Here is a 23,984-nt window from a genome sequence, read left to right on the forward strand (position 1 = left end):
TATATTCTGCCTTAGTTATTTTTTTATATGTTGCGGACGGCTATCTAAAGACAGTTGGGGGATAGTTTACCTGGTCTCCATCACCGTACTTATCACAAGTTTTTTATTGCATTATTGAGTTCTATATCATATTTAAGGAGGTCCACTATTTGATGATAGGAGATCTCTACAGCAGGAATCTGTTTAAAGCACATCCTTGTTAGATTGCTATGTGTGTTCCCTGATGAATACGTCTATTACTGGGACGGTAGAAACGCGTCAGAACAAGTACTGTGTATGGAACATGTACTGTATATATATATAATTGCAGATCTTGCTGTTGTGTTTTTATTATAGGTGGTTTGAGTTGTCACGTTTAAGCACTCTTTTCTGTCCTCTGTCTCTTCTTTTTTGTTTTCTCCTGGGCACTTACAACAGGAGAGGGACTGTCATCGTGGTTGGGGCCACCCTGTTAAGGAGGTGGGTTCCCCAAAAGGCAGGGTAAGAGGATATCTGAGTTAAGAGTAGGGTGCACCATAACCCTTTCCCCCCCCCCCCCCTCCATTTTGTCTCCTCTTCCCAATTGTCCTGCCTGCAGTCCCATCCATCAGTATCCCCTGAGTTATGTGAGACTATCTATTCCCCTTATCATAAGTGCCCATCAGTAAACTACACTGTACATATAGTACATTACTGGGTGTCAATGTCTGTTTGTGTGGACCGTGTTTTTAATGAATTATTAAAAGTTAAGTATTAACCAGTCCCTAAGTGGTCCCTTAACGCCGGTGAGAATAATATAGTCCTTCTGACCACTTGGCCCGACTTCATTAGTGTGAGACGGCACCCTTATTTCAGTTGCTTGGATATTTGTGTTTTTTTATGGCATTTTTTTTACCTTTTAGGGTCCACAAAAAAGATCATTCACACATAAAGCCAAAAACACCAGAAAAAATGCCAGAAAAAAAGCTGAAAAACGCCACACAAAACGAATGCATAAGGGCTCCCTTACATAGGTAAATTTGGAATGTGCTGCTGCTGCAGAGATCACCAATTCAAACATAGGACACAGAATCACTTTAAAGTTGTTTTACCATAATCAAAACTTATCACCTAACTACAGTATAGGTGATGAGTCTAATTGCAGGGGTCCGATTGCTGGGACACCCACTAACTTTCAATAATAGATGTCCCTTCATACCCTTCCATAAGGATAGCTTCACACACATCGTATCGTAGCGGATTTTCTGCTGCTTATCCGCAGCAGATCCACAGCAGATTAGATCTAAATAACTGAACACAGCATCAAATCTGCGCCATCAAATCTGCTGCAGATCTGCTGCAGATCCAGTGTGTGTGTGTGTGTGTGTGTGTGTGTGTGTGTGTGTGTGTGTGTGAAGGCACCCTTAAAGAAGATGTCAACCATAGAAAATTATGGTCTATTGAAACTCTATGGGACTGCTAAAGATACCTGCTTGCTGTACTCAATGAGAATAACATGCAATTCCAGTTGACTGTGGGAGTAGCTTACAGCACCCCAGTAACTTTTGGAGGAAAAAGAGTTTATATAATAATAACCTTATGTTCTCCACTTTAACTCCAAATAACTTTAATCTCACAGATTCCTGTATCTATAGGTGTTAGTATCATGACAGTAGTACTCTAGAAATAGGCATACAATATACTATAACATGTCACTAGTCAAATTTGTCAAATATAACAGAGTAATTATTTACATCAAGGGAAAAACCTACAATAACTGCGGCCATCCCCTCTGAAAAAAAAAAAAGTATGTGAACACTGAGATCTCTAACCCATATTTGTAAGGAAAAAGAAATGTAGATGTGAACCACATCATGAGTTATTCCCTTGGCAGATGCAAACAATACTTCTCTCTGAAAATAACTTCATCCAGGAAAAAAACATGCTCAGTGTTCCAGTGTATCATAGCAGCCAGCCAAAAGTTTTCCCCCGCAGCCAAGAGAAGCAGAGATGGCTCCTGTCCAACATAGGGTGTTTTCAATGCCTGCATGAAGTCATTATTGAACTATGGCATGTTAAAAAAAAATGTAAACCTGCACATCTAGGAGTGCCGTGACATGGAGTGTATGCTCTGAAACACACCCCTGGATCTGAAAAGTTTGGATAATTCACATTTCACCTCCCACTGGGTGGAGCAGAGGCTTAAAAGAGAAGCTGGAATGTGGTTGCTGGCAGTGTTTTCCTGCAGACTAGTGTGTCATACTATCCTATCAAAGCAAACACTAATCAAAGGAGAAGAAGCCAGAGAAGAGAACATCTGCTACTTCTACAATACCATCATTAGCATATATCATAAGAAAACACAAGAGTAAAAGTTAAGCAGCTGCACGGTGTAAATTGTTAACATCTGTGAACATGGAGGAAGATGCAATTCAAATAGAGAAGAACAACGAAGAGTTTCAGAAGAGTGCTGATCATGAGAGCCAGGAGTTGGTGGTGCCCAGCCACAGCCCTGCAGAGTCTCCCAGCTCTAGCCCTACACCCCAGCAACTAGTGGCCGACTCCATCAAAGACAGTAATCAAGTGAACGCCATCACAGTCCTCACCCTGCTGGATAAACTGGTAAACATGCTGGATTCAGTGCAAGAAAACCAGAACAAAATGGAAAAGAGGCAGATTGACATAGAAAACTCAGTAAAGGGGATCCAGAACGATATCACCAAACTATCAAAAAGTCATACGTCTACCAGCAACACCGTCAGTAAACTTCTGGAGAAATCTCGCAAAGTCAGCGCCAATATGAGAGAAGTCAAGGATCGTATGGATAAGCAGACCGTGCAGGTGAAGAAGCTGGAGCACAATCACAATCAGCTCTTGAGAAGGAACAATTTTAAAGTCTTGATCTTCCAGGTAAGTTTTACTGACGATGTACAAAATACTAATTTCTCCTTAACATTTGTTCTTGAAAATAATTTTTATAGAGCTTCTTATCTGCATAACAAGTACAGACTGGTACCCTGAGCGGCCACTCCCTTCTCACTACTATGATAATGATACCTAGAACAGTTATAATTGTATTTTATAATAGCTATAGAAAAATAGAGATGGTTATTTTTTTTTCTTTTTGTACCTTTTTTGCATATGTAAAGGGCAGCTTAACATACATATGACCTGACATGATACGACAAGATATGTCTTGTATCTAATAGTTGAAAATGCTTACTATAAGAAGTGGTCCAAATATAATCCTTAGAACAAGCACCATATATGGCTGAATGGAATGGGTGTGGTATTTCTTGGATTAAGCCTTATAAAACACAGAAGAAATGAATCATACACTGTTAATGGAATTTCTGTTGGTTCTTAGCAACGGTTTTCACTTATTGGCCTACATGAATTGTATATAGCGGGCTGTGGTGTAAACTGTGTCCCTAACATGTGGCAAAGCATCATGTGATTGTGACTGATGTGGTCGTCTGGCAGATTTGACAAGTGTAGAGAATGGTGGGCGTGGTGTCCAAGGGTGGATCGGTTTATGGAATAAAAGGAAATGGTACCAATTATTTTAGTTAGGTAAGCCTGCGTAGATTTCATTTTGTGACAGTTATAAAGGCGAAAATGCACCAAACGTATAAAGGAAATGTTACCTTTTAATAAATTTGGTGGTGTACACTCCAATTGACTCCATGACCTGTGGACCACTGACTTAATTTGATCCTGCAGCTCAGTCACCTGCTAAATACAGGCCATATCCAATACATGAAATGATGACAGTTCTCTGTAGACAGTTGCTTTACATATACAGATGGCAGCCATTTTTACATTATCCTACAAAAGCTGATGCAGAAATCATTAGGTCAAGATGGAAAATATTTGTCACTGATGTTATTGCTAAGGAAAACCTATGTAATATACATCCATGGTAAAACTACAGTATATGATTTTTACAATTATTTCAATGGAGAACACACAAAGGAAAATTACTGAATGGATAATTATTTCAATGTGAGCAGTGTTCATCCTGACTGTTCTCATACACAATCCCCATTCTCAGCAAACCTATTTGTCCAAAGCACATCTATGGCATAAAAACAAACTTTCCTAAAGTAACAAGTCACAATTCCATCACTAAAAGTCAAAAATTGTACAAAAAAAAAATCCTTCTCAATAAGACCACCTCAGAATGGATTAACATATCCCCCATTTGTTAAGGAGTACCAGTACTAATAATAATTTTTTATTTATATAGGGGTTCTAGGGATACAATTCTAGGGGTACATACATAGACCAAAAGAGACATTACAGAGATATACATGTAATTATGAAGCCATACATGAGGAATGAGGGCCCTGCTCACATGCATGAGCTTACAGATTATGATCAACGATGTAAACGAGCGCCGATCTGCTAGATCACCGCTCGTTTACTGGGCCTATTCCACGGCCCGATGATCGTTGAGCGAGGGCTGCAGAGACATTGTTACCGATGTCCTTGCAGCCCTTGCAACATACATTACCTGTCAGGGCTTCTCCTCCGCTCTGTCTTCCTCCCCGGGTCCCACGCTCTCTAGCTTCAGAATGGCCAGCTGACAGGCCACTCAGCCAATCACAGGCTGCGGTGGTCCCAGCCATCTTTATAAATAAGGCAGTGCAGTTAAGGGTATGTGAACCAGTCACCAACCAATGCTGGAATGCTACAGGTCTAAGTGAATAAGTGCTTGGCATGAGTGTGCATGGGGGGGGATATGCAATTAAATTAGGGAACCTGGTAAGCCTGCTTGAGAAGATGAGTTTTGAGAGCATGTATGAAGCTTTGGGTATTTATGGGGAGTCTAACATTCTTAGACAATGCATTCCATAGAACTGGTGCAGCTTGGTTAAGGTCCTAAAGAAGGGAGCAAGAGGTGCGGATTAAGGTGGATGTTTGGAAAAGGTCATTAGCAGTGATGCCAGTGATGATATCAGCTCTAAAATTCAGCAAGAAATTGCAATACACCATTAAACAAGCTGCATGCAAAAAGTAAAAAAAACATGCAGCAAAGTTCACTATCTGCAAAACCATTGGCCAAAGCCCCACCAAAATCGGTGCCATGTTTGTAGACGTAAGCCTCATTCGCATCCTTCTGCATCTGATTTAACATGATTTACAACTGCTTGCAGACTCAAATCATGGTAAAAATCTATGACTGCTCTAGATATTTCTGCACCTGCCTCAGGTTCGCCGCTAAGGGGCTTAGTAAATGTGGTGCTGTAAATGGGGGGGGGGGGGGGGGGGGTTATGAGACCAGTGACCAGCAGGAGACAAGATCAGCCCACCATGTAGCTGTGAAGATCCAGATGCGTTACTTGCTATAGTAAGGGATTGGTTGTAGACACAGACACATTGCACCACCACTACTGGGTGCTTTTAGGTGACCACATGGGTAAAGGGTGGAAGGCTGTAGATTTTATACATAAGCTAGTAAGAAGTCAGTGACTACTTCATCCACCCTTCCCCACCCTTACTGTAGTTTTCCTGGGGTCTCAGCATACTCCTTCGCATGGATCTAAACTGATTCATTTGCTTTTGCTACTTCTTCACGCTTTTTTCACATATTGCTTATCTATACGCTAAACATCTGTTACATAATGAACCAGATTGCAAGCTCTGACATAATATAAAGGGTGGCATTATTATAACTGCTTGCAATTTTCCCTTCCTTTTCACTTAGTGTGAATATCATGTGCTCTAGTTAATCGTGAATAATTCAGACCAAAAATGGAAAAGTTGAATCTTCAACCTTTCAACTCTGAGTATTTTACCATGTGTCCAATTCTGTTTAACATTTCTTAATTTAACCCTGCGCCGTGCCAGTTTTCTTGCTCAGACTGGCTGCAGCTTTTACTTGCAAAAATATTATAGCTGAATGCAGGGTACACGGGTGAAATGCAATAATAAACAGGATTTAGCTATCTGAGACTTTTTATTACCTTCTATAAAGTGAAGGTAATCCTTACGCAGAATTTATGCCAAAGCTATGGTTTTGTAAGAATGTCAACATATCCTAATATACCTAAACCTATGACTGTGCAAACCTAAAGCCACTACATGACCATTGAAGGGAATCTTTCATCACCTCCATGATGCCCAACCACAAGTCATCAGGGCGGTCCCCAGTATCTTCTCTCCCCACTTCAGCCTTGATTGATAGATCTCTCCGTTTTTGTGTATTGGAAGAGGTCTAGCTATTAAGACTGGTGGGACAGGAAGAAGCCACTGAAAACTGTCCTGATAACTTGTAGCAAGGTGGTATGGCATTCTCTGCTGGGCAGTGATGCTGTCTGAGGTTAGGGATGTTGGAATGTCACACAATTTTAATGAAGCATCTAGCTAAGGCTCTGTTCACATCAGTCTTTTCTGTATATCTAGTGCATTTTTGATAAGGCATGAAAATATTAGCTAAATATGTCCATTGACTTTTATTTCCTTTGGCCCCATCTAGTGCTTATACTTCAGTATAAAGCAAAAATAGGATGGACTATCATAGAATCACCTGCTGTTTCTGTACTAAGTTGCAGGTCATTTTCAGTTCCTTGCCGGGCAGTCACTTTAAATTAGAACAGTGTTGCCTAACCTGTTGCTTTCCTGATGCTGCAAGATTACAACACTCACCATGTCCGGATTCCCTGTGGCAGGTAAAGAATTATGGTGGATTCATAAGTGATTATATTATGTGATGGTTTTGCTCCAGAATTCGCTCACTATGTAACTTGCTGCATTTTCGCAACATAATTATGCAGCAGTGCATTATGCCTATATAGCTAGTTACAAATATTTGTGTGGGCACTTTTTTCATATGACAAAGGTTAGGGAAAAAAATTGGCCTTGTGTCACATTTCTGTATGTGGTGTAAAATCCCAGCTCCAAATATTTTACATTCCTTTTGAGCAAGCAGACCCAGCCCAGGATAACACTAAGCTGCATTGTTGTGGCACTGACAGATAGCCGGCAACTTCTCTCCCACTGCCTTTCATGGAAATAATGTATTAACCACATATACATTGACTACTGCTTTTTAGTCAGTTTAACATTTTTATATAATTTTTTCCCCAATTTTACAAAATGTATCATGCACTAGCTTCGTAACTGTATGTATGTACAGTATGCACTGCAGAGGCTTAGATGGGGGTAGAGGGAGCAGTAGCCCAGTGCCCATTTACTGTACATTATTGGGCCCATCCACTGTGTGTAATGTGGGTAATTGCTCAGTGGAAACTGACGCTGGCACCTTATTTTAACTGCATCCATATAAAGAGGGTAAAAAGGAACACTTTTTTTGTGTAGGGGCACTAAATGGGTAGAATTACTTTAGGAAACTACCTAAGGTGACAGCTTTTCCTGTGGGGGCAAAAAATGATAACTATTACTGTACATATTACTTTGAGAATTACTTTAATTATGGGGCAATAGGGGCAGCAGCAGGCATAGGAAGAAGGTAAACAAATTTTTGTTGCAAATTCTACAGAAACAAAATGTGACTATAGTAAACCTTTATGGTGGTTTAGGCTGTATGGAAAAGAAAAGGAAAGTGAATAAATCCAATAACAAAAGATAACCCCCTTAGTGACTAGATGCAACTGCGCTGTAATCACTTATATGGTTTACATAACCTATTTAGGACTTATTTAGATGCAGCTCTGCAGTTGTAAATATATGTTACATGGACTTTGGGTCCATTCTGGCCCATGTATGTGTTTTGCCACTCCACCCCTGTGGAGCACCCCTAGCTACTGTATGTCATTCATGCACTGCTTATTGTCCTGGTTTTATATATTTACTCTCCTCATATATGTGCACAAATGTATTTGCGGTCCGTGGGGGAGATTTGTCTTAGTTGCCCCTAGCAACCAAACAGATTCCACCTTTCATTCCTCACAGATTCTTTACAAAATGAAAGGTGGAATCTGATTGGTTGCTTGGGGCAACTAAGACAATTCTACTTTACATCAGTTTGATTAAACTCCCCCCATGTTCCTATCAAAGCAGAAGAGAGGAAACGCCCTGTTCCCGCACACTGAAATCCTGCTTATAAACAAAAAAGTGGCGATAAGGAACTTGGACCGTAAATACAGTGATACAAATAAGTCTTCAGTTCTATGGTCAAAGCCACAATTGCAAATTGCAAACAGTCGTGATTAATACAAAAAATACATTGTGTGAACATAGCCTAAAAGCCCATAGTATGCCCAAGTTCTGCTCTACCAGATAAGCGAGGACTATTAAAAATTACAATTCTGTCCAGCCTTTCTATATGAAATAAATATGACAGTATTTATTTGGGTGCAGTAGACCTGAATTATTTGTCATTCCACTATTTTGTCTTTGAGGTGTAATAAACACATACTGAGTATAACAGGATTTTACTTTTCACAGTTTCTCTGCTATTTACCACCCTGATGGCCTTACCATTCCCTTCTCGGGTTGCCAGCAGACCAGCAAACTATGGTTATGGCCGATATTTGTATGGTGAGGCAGTGAATATTTTTGCAGCAATAGTGAGTGCCAGGTAATTTTACAGTTGTGTACAGTCAAGGTACTTCCTATTTAAATAAGATACTCTTCCTTTTCCAGGCCCACCCAGTCCTAGGAATGTCAGCAATGCCCAAGTTAGGATCAGTGTGAGACAGAAGCCAGCAGTGGGAAGGACACCAGAGAGTCAGAAACACAGGTGTTCAGACATGCACACATACCTTGTATACACAGCGTTCCTTGGGGGAGGTAGATACTGGTGATAAGCAAACTTGATGAAAAACATGGCTGTATCTTAGTCAAGGATTCCCTAGGACTGTGTCTAACCTCTCCAGGCACCATGAGTCAAATGCTAAACTTTCAGGTTTGGACAAACCCAAACAGTCAACAAATTTGCTCATCACTAGTAGATAGTGAGTCACTACTGTATATATCACTAAAACTGCCTTATAGCAAGAAAAATATCCTTCTTGCATAGATCAACCAATCCCTAGAAGCTTGCATTTTTAATAATGTCTGAGGCATCCCATCTGAATGTAACCTTAGGTTTCCTTTACATGTTGTTATGGCTTTTTACAAAATCACTTTATGCATTTATGCATTTTATGAGCATTTTACTTTCATGCAGCAATCCAAAGGGAACACAGATGTTAGTGAAAATGAAAGAACAGCTGTAGGCTGGCTGAACATGTGGCCCTACACCAGTCCTAGTTGTGGACACAGGGGATTACACAGTGTGTCCAATGTTCCATGGACTGGCACAGTTAAAGGGAGGCTGCACAATGGGTTGGAGGTAAATAAGCAGCTCATACACAATATATTTGTATGAGTTCACTCCAGTTAACACCCCAAATAAATATGGCTGGAACAGGAGTCACTCTTCTAAAAGTTAGATGGGATAATGGGGGTCTCTGGTTTCCAACTTTAGCCAACACTTTTGCTCTGTTTCTTTTTTTTTCTAAGGGAGATATGCTGCAACTAGTTGGCTTCCAGTGAATTCCGATAGAGCCCTTGATCAGACTTAGGCTAGGTTCACAGTACGTGAGACACAAGCCGTTCTTTGACCTGGCCATGTCACAGAATGACCGGTGTCAGCGGAGTTCAGTGCAGTACAGGCTGGATGAACTTCATTTTTGCTGAGTTGGGATGCGGGCGCAACCGTGTGTGCCCATATCCCAATTCACCATAGCAGACAATGGAGAGTGCAGCCGGAGCTGCACTTTCCATTGTGTGAGCTGTCAGTGTTGTGCAGACGCTATTCAATGAATAGCGGCCGCACAAAACGGACATGTCAGTTTTTCCTGCGGCCACTAGGAATCCCGGCTGGAGTGTATACTATGTGCATACACTCCGACCGGGATTCCCTCTGACTGCAGTGCAATATAACTATTCTTTTATTCATGGACGCATTGCAAATTGGCAACAATGGCCGTGATTAATAGAAAGGTCACGGTGTGTGAACATAGCCTTAGGCTGCAGTGCCCATTAAAGGGTGTAGATTCCTCTGAGGAAGGGTATCTAAAACAACTGCTTTGTGTCTTAAATATGCAAAAAAAAAAAAAAGATCCTGTGGAGCCTTATTTAAGAGTCTCGAAACACAGGACTAGCCAGATATCTGGCTAGTCCTGGGTTTCGAGCCTTTTAAATGAGGCTCCACTTTTTTTGTTTTTTTTTGCATATTCATGTTTCCCAGGGAGCAATGCACCTAGGATTTCAATGTATTGAGCGCTTTAACTAGCAGCCGGCAGTGTTATCTTTGGCTGGTCTCCCTGAGATCAGTGATTTTTTTCTCTTATGGCTTTACTAGGCATTGCTGCCACCTAGCCAGAATCCTTTTCCACACTGATGAGGGGCAACACCCAATACAGCTGTCTGTAGATAAATACCTGGCCTTGGTTTTTCCCTTGTCATTACATTGACTTATAGGGGCACTTAATACGGTGATTTTGGTGGTTTTTCTACAGAAGCCACCCCTTGGCTAGGTCCTTCCCGGAGGGATATCTGGCTAGTCTTGTGTTTCGAGACTCTTAAATGAGGCTCCACAGGCTCTATTTTTGCATATTCATGTTTCCAAGGGAGCAATGTACCTAGGATTTAACTGCATTGAGCGCTTTACCTAGCAGCCAGCAGTGTTATCTTTGGCTGGTCTCACTGAGATCAGTAATCTGTTAGTGATCTTTGTCTCTAGGCCTGGTCTGAAGCCCTAAAGGGTTCTAGAGTAACTATCAGGAATATGCTGGTTTACGTTTGTATACATATATTTCTGACATACCATGCTTCATTATTCCCCCTAATATGAACAAATCTTAGCTGAGCATGTAAAGGCAAAATATGGTGTGTGGGAATACAATTATATAACAAAATTAATAGAAAAAAATGTCAGTGAGTTTCAATTGTTTGCATTCAGTACATCTCACATTTGGTACAATACACTTCAACCGCTGTGAAAATTTATTATGCGTAAATAATATATACATTTATGAATTATTATCTTTTAATTTATACTTTGTTAAAAAGACTTTGTTTATAAGATGATGTTGCATAAATCAACCAATCACTAGCACTTTGCATTTTTTAATAATGTCTGAGGCATCCCATCTGAATGTAACTTTAGGTTTCCTTTACATGTTGTTATGGCTTTTTACAAAATCACTTTATGCAGAATAAAATGACATACAGGCAGTAATACTCTTATAAGTGTATTGCCAGGATCAAAATGTAAATAAAAGGAATAAATCTTCACATTTTAGAAAAGATACATGAATAATACATACACACACATGCTCACACATGCAGGAACACACACATTGTTTGAACTTCCAAGGAACAAAACCATATGTGTCAGTAATTGAATCCGCCTATACTGTATTACAAAAATTGCAACCTTAAATAGACAGGATGCTTCATAGAAGTTTGGAAATAATATTCCATACATGTTTACATTATAGGAATATTGCATTTTTTACCTTATTGTTCATTGAAAAAGCTATCAATTGTACTATATAAAAAAGTGGGTCGTTTAGCGAAGGTACCAATTTAGCAATGACATGTGGCGATGAGTAAAATTATACACACAAGTATTATCTCGTGCTTCCATTCACAATTTAATATGAGAACCCCACCCTATCTTGTTTTTCAGTTCAGTAGATTGAAAGGAACCTGTCAGATCTCTGCTATTACAATGAGAGTGAGAGTGCTATCACACACACTTTTTGTCTGTCGTGGTTTAGGCATTTTTGTGTGCTGAACTATTTTTTCTTCTGCCATCACATGACCTAGTTGCTGGACCACAAAACCCCCACAAAACCCCCCAGAAAAAAAAGCACCATACACACAGCAATGGCGTTTTGGGGACAACCAGAACAATCCCATTGAAGTCTAAGGTAGAAAAAACGCCAGTTTACAAAAAAAAAGAAAAAGGCCACACTCTGCCAAAGAGCCTCAAAAAATACCAGAGAGGAGAGAAAAGGGCACACCAAGCAAAACACCATGTATGTAAGGAAGATCATAAACTTCCATTGACTTTCAGCTAACATTTGGCCACTGGCATTTTTGCAACAACAATAAAACGCCATGGCATTTATTAGCGTTTTTCCAGGATTTTAAGGGATTGTGAAGCCGGCCTGTTTCACACTACTGCAGTTCATATAAATGATCCTTGGCCAGGAACATGCATAAAGGCAAATAAAAAGAGAGTGTGGTCTGTCAGTAAAGCCCAGCAGGGTGGGGAAAATCCAAAGGAGAGCAGCCCCAAAGACCCCTTTGCCCTTGTTTGATGTTTTTCATGAGTCCTTAGACATTTGCAGCATTTTTTTGACTTTTTTGGGAGTATTTCTGCAGCATCACTCAATGGGTCATAACCTGAAAAAAGTGCAATAAAAAATGCACAAATTCATCTTACATTATGCAACAGTATGATAAAATTTGCACAACTGAAACGGCTGTAAAAGAGAAAATGCAAGCTGGAAAAGTGGAGCGAAAAACAGAGGAAAAATAAAAAGGCTACATTAACATTTGTGAAAACACAACCAAAAAAATTTAAACTTAAGGCTTCTTTTAAAACAAATACTAAGTGTGAGGAAGGCATTAAGAGGAAAATCCAGCCAAATCTAAAAATCCTGGGTGGGCATGGGTGTGGGAAAAACATAATAAAGAAACTATACTTACCCATCTCCAGTCCTCTGATCGGGATCCAGTTTCTCCCGGCTTCCTGCATCATAACCAACCTGCATTAAGTAACCGCTCAGCGGCAGTGACTGCAGTGGTGTCCCGCCCCAGTTACTGGCTAAGCAGCCATTTCTTAGCCAGGAAGTGACGTTGCAGGAGGCCAGTGGGGGCCAAGAGCGGTGATGCTGAACTGCAGGAACACTTGGATGGGTAAGTATAGATTCCTTATTATGTTCCCCCCACCCCCTCCCTGCACCAGATTCTTAGATTTTCTTAAAGTATTCCTTTAACCGTATAGCAACTTCTAGCACATAGCTCAAATCCTAATGCATATAATAAATGGCGAGGAAAGAGACCAGGGATATTTTTGGGTTAACTGCATTTACAGCTGAATTCTAGTTGTCAAACATATGTTAATTCTAGAAAGGTGCACTGAGCTTATTTCACGCTAACAAACACCAAATCAAGCTTATCCAACATCAATGTAATAGTTTTAGACATCATCAATATTATCTAACGTTTTCATCTTTTCTTGTAATGTGAAGGAATTAATTATTTAGCTGAGAAAAGCAGAAATCGCTCTTTCTGGCAGGTGGATGAACTGGAATGTACTATGAAGCATGCCCTCCAGTTATGTAGAAATTCCCACATTTGACAAAACTGTTATGTGATTGCTGATTGGAAACTTGTAGTCGCTACAGTTAAGGCCTTGAGTTCTTGCTCTCATATTACATAATCCAAAAAATATTTAACCCTTTCCCTCTTACACAACATAAATGAACAGGCCAACTACATGGTTCCTTTGCCATTTAATGTTTTGATAGCAATGTGCACCCACATTTGCAGGATCAGTTTAATGCACTGACAGCCCAATTCTATACTGGGTCAAGATAGTGGGCTAGGGTTGTGTTATTGTCCCATCAAGCTATACATTTATAGGCCAATATTTAATATGATTAAATATGTTGCCTCAAAATACCCCTATGTTAAAATAATGACATAAAGACATAATGCATACTTTACATAACAGGTGTCAAACTCATAGCCTCACAGTCCAGGGATGAAGGAAATTGCAATAGCTTAAAGGAGAAGTCAGGCGGATTATAAAATCCTGCAGCTGGCAGGGGCTGGGGGGAAATTGATTAGATACTAACTTACCTCTCCCTATGCCCGCGGTTAACAGTAAGACCGGCCTTGGGACCCCCCGCTGGAAGGCATTTTAGTGATGACACCAAAAGGCCCGTCCCGGCTGATGGACTGGCTGCTCAGCCAATCAGTGACTGGAGCAGTGTCCCGCCCCAGTTGCTAATTGGCTGTGTGGCCAGTCCATCAGCCAGGTCTTGATGTGTCAGCTCCAGAGATCCCAGAGCCCAGCAGGGGTCCCAACGCCGGTGCCGCCACTCACTGCTAGCACAGGGAGAGGTAATTTAGTACTTGTAATCAATTTCTTCCCTGCCCCTGCCGGCTGCAGGATTTTATAATCCGCAGGATTATAAGGGCTGAGATTTGACACCACTGCTCTACATATACATATACATATAGCACAAAAATATCAATATACTGTAATTCATATTATCTTGATCTAAATGAATTAAATAATTTTAGCAAAATGTATAATTTCCAATGCCCATACATTACATAACAATTGATACCCTGTGTGCATAAATATACATCTGTTTAAAATCAAGTAAAAGTGTTTAAATATACATAATAATGACTTAAGGGAAACATTCATAATGCTAGCTTTATTATATAAATATATGCAAATGTATTCATACTGTAAATACCTGTGATATGCATCACATCCCTGTCAATACTTACATTCCCCTGACATGATGCAGCCAATGAGCATTAGCACGATCCACTTATTACATTACTGTCTCACAGAATTTATGTTATGCCAGACATTCCTTAAAGGAGTTGTTTGGTGTTCGGCAATCTTATTAAATATTAAATATTGCTGCTGGTATAAAGAAAAGAATAAAGAGCCTATACTTACCCTGCTGCATTCCCCCAATGTCTTTTTGTGGTCACCAGTGCCCCCAGTTTACTGTAACACCTTCATTTCTGAGAAGAACCTGTCAGACAGGACAGCACTGCGGGCAGTGATTGGCTGAGCAGGCTGTCACTCCCAAGACAAGTTTGTCTCGGAAGTGGAGGCACTGCAGTCAACACCACAACAGAACTCCGGGGAACATAGAGAAGTATAATCTCTTCATTGTCCTCTATATAACAGCAGCGATATATTAAAAATTGCCAAACGCTGGACAATCCCTTTGAGTATCAATGGCCATCAGGGGTCGACACTGACAGCAAATGGCCCCCTAGCAAGAAGTGTTTCTCGGTTCCTAAGCCTTTTACTACAACAAAGCTAGAACATTCTACATGCACCAGCCACACATTAAACACATTCCACTTACACAAAGAACACATATCCCATACACACCATTCACACATATTACTAATTGTACACACACTTATCATACATAATACACATGCCACCACATACACAAAGCATACATGCCCCATACACACCACCTACTCATAAACACCAGTCACCTGTATTTACCTGCATGTGTTTGCTATTTTAACACATTCTGCTGCAGGATTTCACTTTTATTACACCTGGACAAACCATTTAAAGTGATATTGTCACCCCCTTGCTCTCATTTCATTTCATTGGATAATAGTGTCACCTAGATAAGGCTTTACAGAACTTGGGATCCACCTCTTGGCTGGGGAGAGAGTCCAACTTCTGAGAAACACCGCCTGTCCAACAAGGAAATATACCAATTTTAGAGCAGAAAGACACAGACAAGTGTTATACAGGTATATATTGAATGTGCAGCATCTAAGCTTGTGGATGGTGCGAAGAACCGCACATAGAGTAAGGGGGTGACAATATCACTTTAATGATATAAAGTACAGGACCTGGCACAAGCTAATGTAAGCAACCCCTTCACTTCTATCCTTACTTTGTACCCTTATACAGGACACTACTCTCCAAAGGTAGTTCCTATTCACATACTTTACCATGCTGAAAACATAAGGTACACTTCTCAGGCAGAAAATAGCAGTCATCTTAGCACTGCAGAAGAGACCAAACACTTCACCCCTTGCACTCTCTCCTCCTCTCTCCTAATTTATTACTGAGCCCCAGTCCCTGACGTGCTTCATACCAGCAGGAGGCAGCACAGGAGACACAACTGTTACAGCTTTTACACTGCCACACCTCTGAACTGGCCTCAGAGACTGTATATCCTCCCCTGCGGACCCAACCCCATATGCATTCACACCTTCCTTAAAAAGATTCATCAGTGATTTTTGTCCATGTACAGAGACTGAATTTTTAGATTAGAGAATGTGATAATTTGAAGCCAAAATATAGTTTTCGTTCTCATTGTGTTAGAATCTTACCTTCATGTGATCCAGTGGTGGCCGGTTTTCCACAGGGAAACAGCGATAGGACATGGTTGTCATGGCTGCCAGTCAGTGGCCGCAGAAGTCTGTCTTCCAGTGACATTGCAGAGAGTAAGCCTATCAGCGGCCATATGCGTCAGACTGACAGCTGGAGGGATATTTAAATGTGCGGCTAATCACAGTGGCTGTCTGTGATTGTTTGTCTTCTGCCATTCCCTACTAGCTTTCCTCTGTTTATTGATTCTGTTCTTGACCTTTGGTTGTGCCTAACTATGTTCTGGCCCTTGATTTTGTACTGCACTACCATCTGTGTTTATCCTTGACTATGTATTGCCTGTGTTTTCGATTCTGCTTTCCTGTTTTGACCCTTGGCTTGTTATTGACTTTCCTTAATTTGTGTCTTACCAGTCACTAGCTGGCTATTATGTGGACTAATGACCTTTCTGTACCCCTGACAGGCCATACCTAGGGCAGATTGCATATGTAGGCATGGGCAGTGGGCTGGATTCAGTACAGGGCTCACTGTTCCCCCTCAATGTGACATTGCTATAGCAGTGTCATGTGTTACATACTTTATACATTTCAAATATATTTTTCCTTGCCTTACTAATATCTAGCTAGTCCTGTGTTTTGAGACTCTTAAATGAGGCTCCACTTGCCCCTGGGGGCAATGCACCTAGGATTTCACTGCATTGAGCGCTTTAACTAGCAGTTGACAGTGTTTTCTTAGGCTGGTCTCCCTGAGATTAGTGATCTGTTTCTCTAATGGCTCTACCAGGCATTGCTCTCATCTAGCCAGAATCCTGCTCCACACTGATGAAGAGCAACACCCCGAAACAGCTGTCTGTGGATGGATACCTGGCCTTGGTTTTTCCCTTGTCATTGCATTGACTTATAGGGCCTTTTAATATGGTGGTTTTGGTGGATTCCCTACAGGAGCCATCCCCTGGCTGGTTCCTTCCCAGAGGGATAACTGGCTAGTCCTTTGATTTAAGACTCTTAAATGTAGCTCCACAGGCTCTTCTTTTGCATTTCAAATATATTGACACATTTTGAGGGTCAATATATTTCATTGAACTAGACACCTTATAGCGTACCTGTCACTAGGTAATGAAAAAACAATATGTAGTACTTACTACCAGCATCCTTGCTGTCTTTGCTGGTGGGTTATTATTAAATTCTGCCTCCCCTGGTCCCAGTAAAAGCCTCCTTTCCCAGCAGTCTCTCCAGCAGTTCTCAAAACTGGAATGGGCGTTCCCTTTGCTCATATATATAAAAAAAATTACATTGGATGAGGGAAGTCCCACCCTTTCCATCCTCTGTCTATGTCTGCAATGCTCATATAACGTATCTTTTGACAAATTTTAAAGCAGATTGGAGACTCAGCTAAGATTAAGACACCTAATGGTGAGTTTTATAGGGTTTTTTTTCTGGAGTAAACTACATATAGATGTATTTTTAATACATCTATATTGAAAAGATGTATTTTTAAAAGTGACAATAGTGATAGTGCCTCTTTAAAATAGGACATGAAGGACTGTTTAACAATGTATTTTTATGGTGCTTTTCATGTGTGGCCAGATACCACATTATACCACATAAAGTCTATGGTGACCTATTTAAAAAAAAAAAAACAGTTGAAACACTGAGCATGAAGACCCTAAACACCCCCAGTCATGAAAGGATCAAGTATAGTATTTGTTCTTGTTCTGTTCATGCCTTTGTCCTCTGCCTGGCTTTTAGCTATAAGCAGAAGTAAATCATTTAATTGAAAGCATATATGGCACGCCTGACTGATGACATGTATGTGATATGAAGACAGAATGTGACTTTCCATAATTATGTTGTCAAAACAAGAGTTGTTTTCTTATTGATTTAATAAAGTACAATTTTCCGCAACGAATGCGGAACAATCATGTAGTGTTCGTTGCTGTAGTACAGAAATGTCATACAGTTTATGCTGATACACACTGACACTAATGTAAATTCGCACACAACACAATGTAGCTATATAATTATACATGTCATTTACCAAACTATCCTCTAGCATTACAATCCACGGTAAGATTAAAAAAGCTACTGCAGAATATATGTGGGGAAAGGGAAGGATCATGCATGTTGGAAACGCCATGCACACTATTGGGCATATACAGTCAGGCCACATATGGCCAGTTTCAGTTTGTCCTGTTCATTTATAACTGAAACCAATATACTGTACACTAGTGATATTTGTTAGAAACAATATATAAATATAAGCAACATAAGAAACTGTCTGGACAATCCCTACTATATATTCTTTTAGGGCACATAGTGGGTGGGTCACATGCTCAGGGCTGCCCCTAAGGCATCCGCTTTGAAGGACTCAGGATAACCATGTATACAGGTTATACTAGGAAGCTGCGGTAGTGCTCTGCAGTTTACAGGGGCATAAATTTGTCCAGGTCAGGGAGGCTGATTGGGCTGGCACAGGAGCTGGCGGCTGATCGGGGTGCTGGTATGTGGGGACAGCTAGAGGAGGCTGCGGTGGTGTTCTGCACAGAGCTATGACTCAGTAGTGGAGCAGTGCATGGTGGGAAATGTAGTTTCCCGGTCAGTGCCATTTTGGATACAGACTGGCTTTTAAAAAAGCTTGTAACTCAGGAATGGCAGCAACTAGAAAGACAGGAGACGGCTCAAAATAATCAGGGGGACTTGGTTTGGGGGCATTTAAATTTTTTTAGCTTTTGGGAGGAATACACCTTTAAGTGGTGATGATAAGCATGGGGCTTAGGTATCATCGTAATCGTACTGACTTGAGGACCATAGATAATGTCTGTTTCGCATCATATTTTATGGGAAAAAAATATGTAATTACAAAGTACAATTTGTGTAGTAAAAGAAATACGTGAAAAATTTAAAGCAGTATGGCCTTTAAAACACGAGGAGAAAATAAAAGTGCAAAAATGAAACTTTGCTTGGTCCTGAAGAGGTTAACATTGCTTGTGCATGCATGTCTACGCTATATATATTGTTCAAATATTATTATGTTTAGAAGCCTTATGTTTAGAAGCATAAGGGTTTCCCATAGGCTGGTGACATTTTTGTGATTCAAAAAAGGTAATTACTATTTTGTTTTTTAAATATTATTATGGGGATGTGCTGTTTTGGTTTCTTTTGCTTCTGGGTGTCATTCATTAAACCTTTGCAAAATATTTCCTTTGCTTTGAACAGTTGCTTTAACGCCTTCCCGTCAGCAATCTGTATATATACGTTTCTCCTGCACATACCCCGTGCAGTAGGAATGTATATATACATTCTTGCATTGATGGGGCTTACTGATGTGTGTGGGACCGCTGCAGTGAGAGCGGTCCCGCATACATCAGTGTCTGGGGCCGGAGGTAATGAGAGGCAGCTGCGATCCCGCAGCTGTGTCTCATTAAAGGAGAGGTTCGGGCAAAAGCATTTTTTAATATGTTATTAGTTAGGGAAAGTAAGATAAATTCCTAATATACTATTTTATTTATATTATGGGAAATGCACATTTACTGCTATTTCCCTTAATTTAGTAGATCACGGAGACTTCAAAATCTCAGAAATACCGTGACGTTACGAACCGGGGGTGTAATTCCAATAGAGTGTCCAGCAGGGGGCGCACTATATATAGAAGTCAATGAGTACCATTGACTTCTATATATAGTGCGCCCCTGCTGGACACTCGACTGGAATTACATCCTGATTAGTCTATGGAACAGGTGAGTCTGCACACTGGACTACTCCCCCATCATCTATCTGCTCATAGTATGAGAAGATAGATGATGGGGGAGTAGTACCAGGGCCATCCCCAATCTCCCCTCCCCCTTCCCGTTGCCACCACATATGCCCTGGTACTATTTCTGGTACTGCTCATAGTAGGAGCACATGATGGGGAAGTAGTACCAAGGCTATCCCCATCAATGCCAACGCCGCCCCTGCTTGTCCGGTGGGTCTGCTGCTGTAATTGAGGCCCCGATATCAGGGGGGAAGTAGGCCTCAGACCGTGCCTACTCCCCCCCTGAGACCGGGGCCTCAATTACATAAGCGGTCCCACTGGACGAGCAGGGGCAGCGGTGACAGGGGGTCCGGACGGGGGTCTCAATTACATAAGCGGACCCGCCAGGCGAGCGGATATGAGCAGATAGATGATGGGGAAGTATTAGGCTGGGTTCACACTACGTATATTTCAGTCAGTATTGTGGTCCTCATATTGCAACCAAAACCAGGAGTGGATTGAAAACACAGAAAGGCTCTGTTCACACAATGTTGAAATTGAGTGGATGGCCGCCATTTAATGGCAAATATTTGCTGTTATTTTAAAACAACGGCTGTTATATTGAAATAATGGCATTTATTTACTGTTATATGGCGGCCATCCACTCAATTTCATCATTGTGTGGACAGAGCCCTTCTGTGTTTTTAATCCACTACTGGTTTTGGTTGCAATATGAGGACCACAATACTGACTGAAATATACGTAGTGTGAACCCAGCCTTACAGTGTGCAGACTTACCTGTTCCATAGACGAATCAGGGTGTAATTCCAATGGAGGGCACTATATATAGAAGTCAATGGTACTATTTGACTTCTATACATAGTGTGCCCCCTGCTGGACACTCCATTGGAATTACACCCCCGGTTCGTGACGTCACCAAATTTCTGAGATTTTGAAGTCTCTGTGATCTACTAAATTAAGGGAAATAGCAGATTATGTGCATTTCCCATAATTAATGTATATTAGGAATTTGTCTAACTTTCCCCAACTAATAACATATTAAAAAATGCTTTTGGCCGAAGTTGTCCTTTAACACCTTAAACGCTGCGATCTATAGCGATTGCGGCGTTTAAGGTACTCAGTGACAGATCAAGCATCTGTCACTGAGTGATCGGGACCCCCGCAGCATGTAACGACGGGCGGGGGCATAGCATAGATCAGTATATGCAATCTAATGATTGCATAATTTACAGTGAAAACAAGTGGAAAAAAGTGTAGTAAAAAAAAGTTTTTAAAAGTATTAAAAAAACCCTTATAAACCCCCCTCCCAATAAAGGTTTAATATACCCCCTTGCCCATTATAAAAATAAAAATATTTAAAAAAAAATAAAATAAACATATTAAATATCGTAGCATGCAGAATTTTCCGATCTATTAAGATATGACATCATTGTTTCCGCACGGTGACTGACGTAAATCGAAAAAAAAAAAAACACCAGAATTGCTGATTTTTTTTATATTATATATCAGAAAAAAATTAATAAAAAGCGATTAAAAATTTTCTGTTACACCAATGTGATATTAATAAAAACTAGAGATCATGGCACAAAAAATGACACCCCAACCAGCCCTGTTGGTGTAAAAATAAAAGCACTATGGCTCTTAGAAGGCAGGGAGGAACACTGCATTAATTTGACCCGGACTTTTGTGCATCAAAGGGCTCTGTCTTGAAGGGGTTAACAATCTAACAGATCAGTGCAGTGTGTGGATCAGGCAAATAAGTGTGCCTAGATGGCCTATTTAACTGGTGCATCAAGTTTCCTTTGTACTTCTCAAATATCATTAATCTTAAATAGAAGTCAGGGCGACTGTATTGAGTGCAGCCAGAACCTTCCATTGTAGGGAGGAATATGATATCACTGTTTACTGTATCAACTGACAAAGGAAAATGAAAGGATCCTACAGAACACTTTCTAGGGAATTACGACTCGTGCAAGTCTACGTGCCAAATGACAGTGCCATCAATGAACAAACTCTCATTGACAACATTTAAATCCAGCTTTTGCGCAGTTAGACGCATTATTTATTTCACACATTGTCCACAAATATTAGCCTGTGCATTGCAGGCAATTTGTGAATACATTGTATTGGCCTATTTTATACGATGTATGATGAAATCATAAAAAAATTTGATTTATTATTCTGAATAACATGTAAAACTAATGAAACAAACATTCAGAAACAGCAGAATATGTGATATTATAAGTTACTGTACAGTAATGGAGAGGATGGGAAACACAAGGGCAGACAGAGACTGCAGGGAGCATGAAGGAATGAGCAGGGCAGATGTGGGCACAGTATAGCAGCACTCTGTCCGGGAAGAGAGGGGTTACAGCTATGGAGAGATTACCCCCACAGTCCTGTCCCCTGATGTAAGCCCCAGCCTGAAGTGGATCTGCTATGATTTGGAAGGTGAGGGAGACTTCCTGGGTCAGAGTACAGTGCTGTAGACTCCACTATGCAGACCATGCCCCTCCTCCACTTCCCTCCCACCCAGTACAGGAAGCTCTTAAACCAAAACGCTCTTAAACCAAGTTACTCTTAAACCAAGGTACCACTGTACATTTCAATTCATATTTGATACGAACATGCTGAAACATTCATTCAAATTCATTTATGTTTTACTGGTGCTTATGCATATAGCAATATTACACATTTGTGTGGTACATTTAATATTCTGCCCACAATGCTTAATATAAGCACACAGTGTTTGCAAAGTAATGTTGTTGCATAGATCAATGCATCCTGTATTAAGAAGGTATACAACTTTTCTAGGGAAGCAACAGTGTCTACAGGCAGGCCCTAATGAGGAGGAGCATCACACAAGGATTCAGAGAGAATCCATGTGTACATGGTTTTAGAGTTACATAGAACATTGTACTCAGTCAGGACCCAAAGGTCTTGGAGATGATTTGGAGCCTGCCGACTACCGGGGATTCATATATAACCTATTAGACCTTACTGAGAATATGTCCTGTGTATACAATAAAAAAGTAAAGTTAATAATACCATTAAAAGTGCATATATTCTGTTTAGTTCAAAAGTTGGTCCTTAGAATCATTTCATCCAGTTGGCCCAGGGAACCGCAGTCCAACACTGGTGGTCTAATTTAGTGGGTTAGTGAATATTACATTGTAATTACAGTGAAACTTTACACTGTAACTACTACACTGTACTATACCAATATCGGGGCATGTGTGTTCTCTGGTAATGCACTGCTCCATCAGGCCCAGAACTAGGCATAGTACAATGTATACCATTTGCCTTGTGTGCTCCTTTTACTTTGCCCCATTTTATTAAAGAAATTAAACTGCAAGAGCCGTCAGAAATTGATTGTATAACAATTTATGGCATAAGGAGACATGTGACCCTTTCAACAAAACCATAAGTGACTAAATGAAGATATTTTAATTAATGTGCTATTAATATGCTATCCAAGTTTAGTTTATTAAAAAGGCAAAGTGGTTTCCATGACATTTGATAGCGCATAGATTGCATAGCTTTGGCACCATGCTGTGTAGGTTCTTGAAGAATTCTCCCAGGAGCCGGTTTTTACTACAATAACCAGTTGCCGTAGTGATCATTAGAATAAGTTACTTAACACATTGAGTTTTAAATTGAGAAATTATAGTCTTGAGAAGAGATTTGAGTTAATGTCGTAGCAAGTCAGCACACAAAAGCCAAAGCACTCTACAAATTATGGTGCAGCACAGGAAGAAGCTTTCCTCTCCAGCTATAAAGGTTTTATTATGTATGTAATTCTTTTTTATAAAGGAAGAAAAACAACCATAAATAAGTTCATGTCAACTTTTGGTAATAAAGAAATAATAATGCAGGAAAGAGAATTAAAGTTTTCATAAAGAAGTAAAAGTAACCCACTACCTATTAATAATAGAATGTTCTCCCTCTTCATGATTTTTCTTTTCTTAGCCTGGGTTCACACTACGTTTTTGCAATCCGTTTTTTCATTTGTGTTATTTTGTATTTCATATATTATTGTTATTTTGTATTGTCATATGTTATTTTGTATTTCATTTGTGTTATTTCATATATATTATGGTCAACCACATTTTTGTGTCCGTAAAAAAAAAACGGATCGGTTTTGATCAGTTTTTTTTTTTATAATGTAAGTCAATGGAAAAAC

At 40.2% G+C, this 23,984-nt stretch overlaps 1 protein-coding gene across 1 annotated transcript in view; it reads left to right on the forward strand.

Moving 5' to 3' along the window:
* Positions 1-2,150: 2,150 nt before the first annotated feature.
* CAVIN2 (caveolae associated protein 2) overlaps positions 2,151-23,984 on the forward strand; it is a 55,250-nt gene continuing 33,416 nt past the window's right edge. Inside the window, exon 1 of the mRNA XM_069985348.1 lies at positions 2,151-2,868. Coding sequence (XP_069841449.1) covers positions 2,374-2,868 — 495 coding nt within the window. The 5' untranslated portion in view covers positions 2,151-2,373. The remainder of the gene's footprint in view (positions 2,869-23,984) is intronic.

Source organism: Dendropsophus ebraccatus, chromosome 9 (assembly GCF_027789765.1).
Source record: "Dendropsophus ebraccatus isolate aDenEbr1 chromosome 9, aDenEbr1.pat, whole genome shotgun sequence".
NCBI classification, from domain to species: domain Eukaryota; kingdom Metazoa; phylum Chordata; class Amphibia; order Anura; family Hylidae; genus Dendropsophus; species Dendropsophus ebraccatus.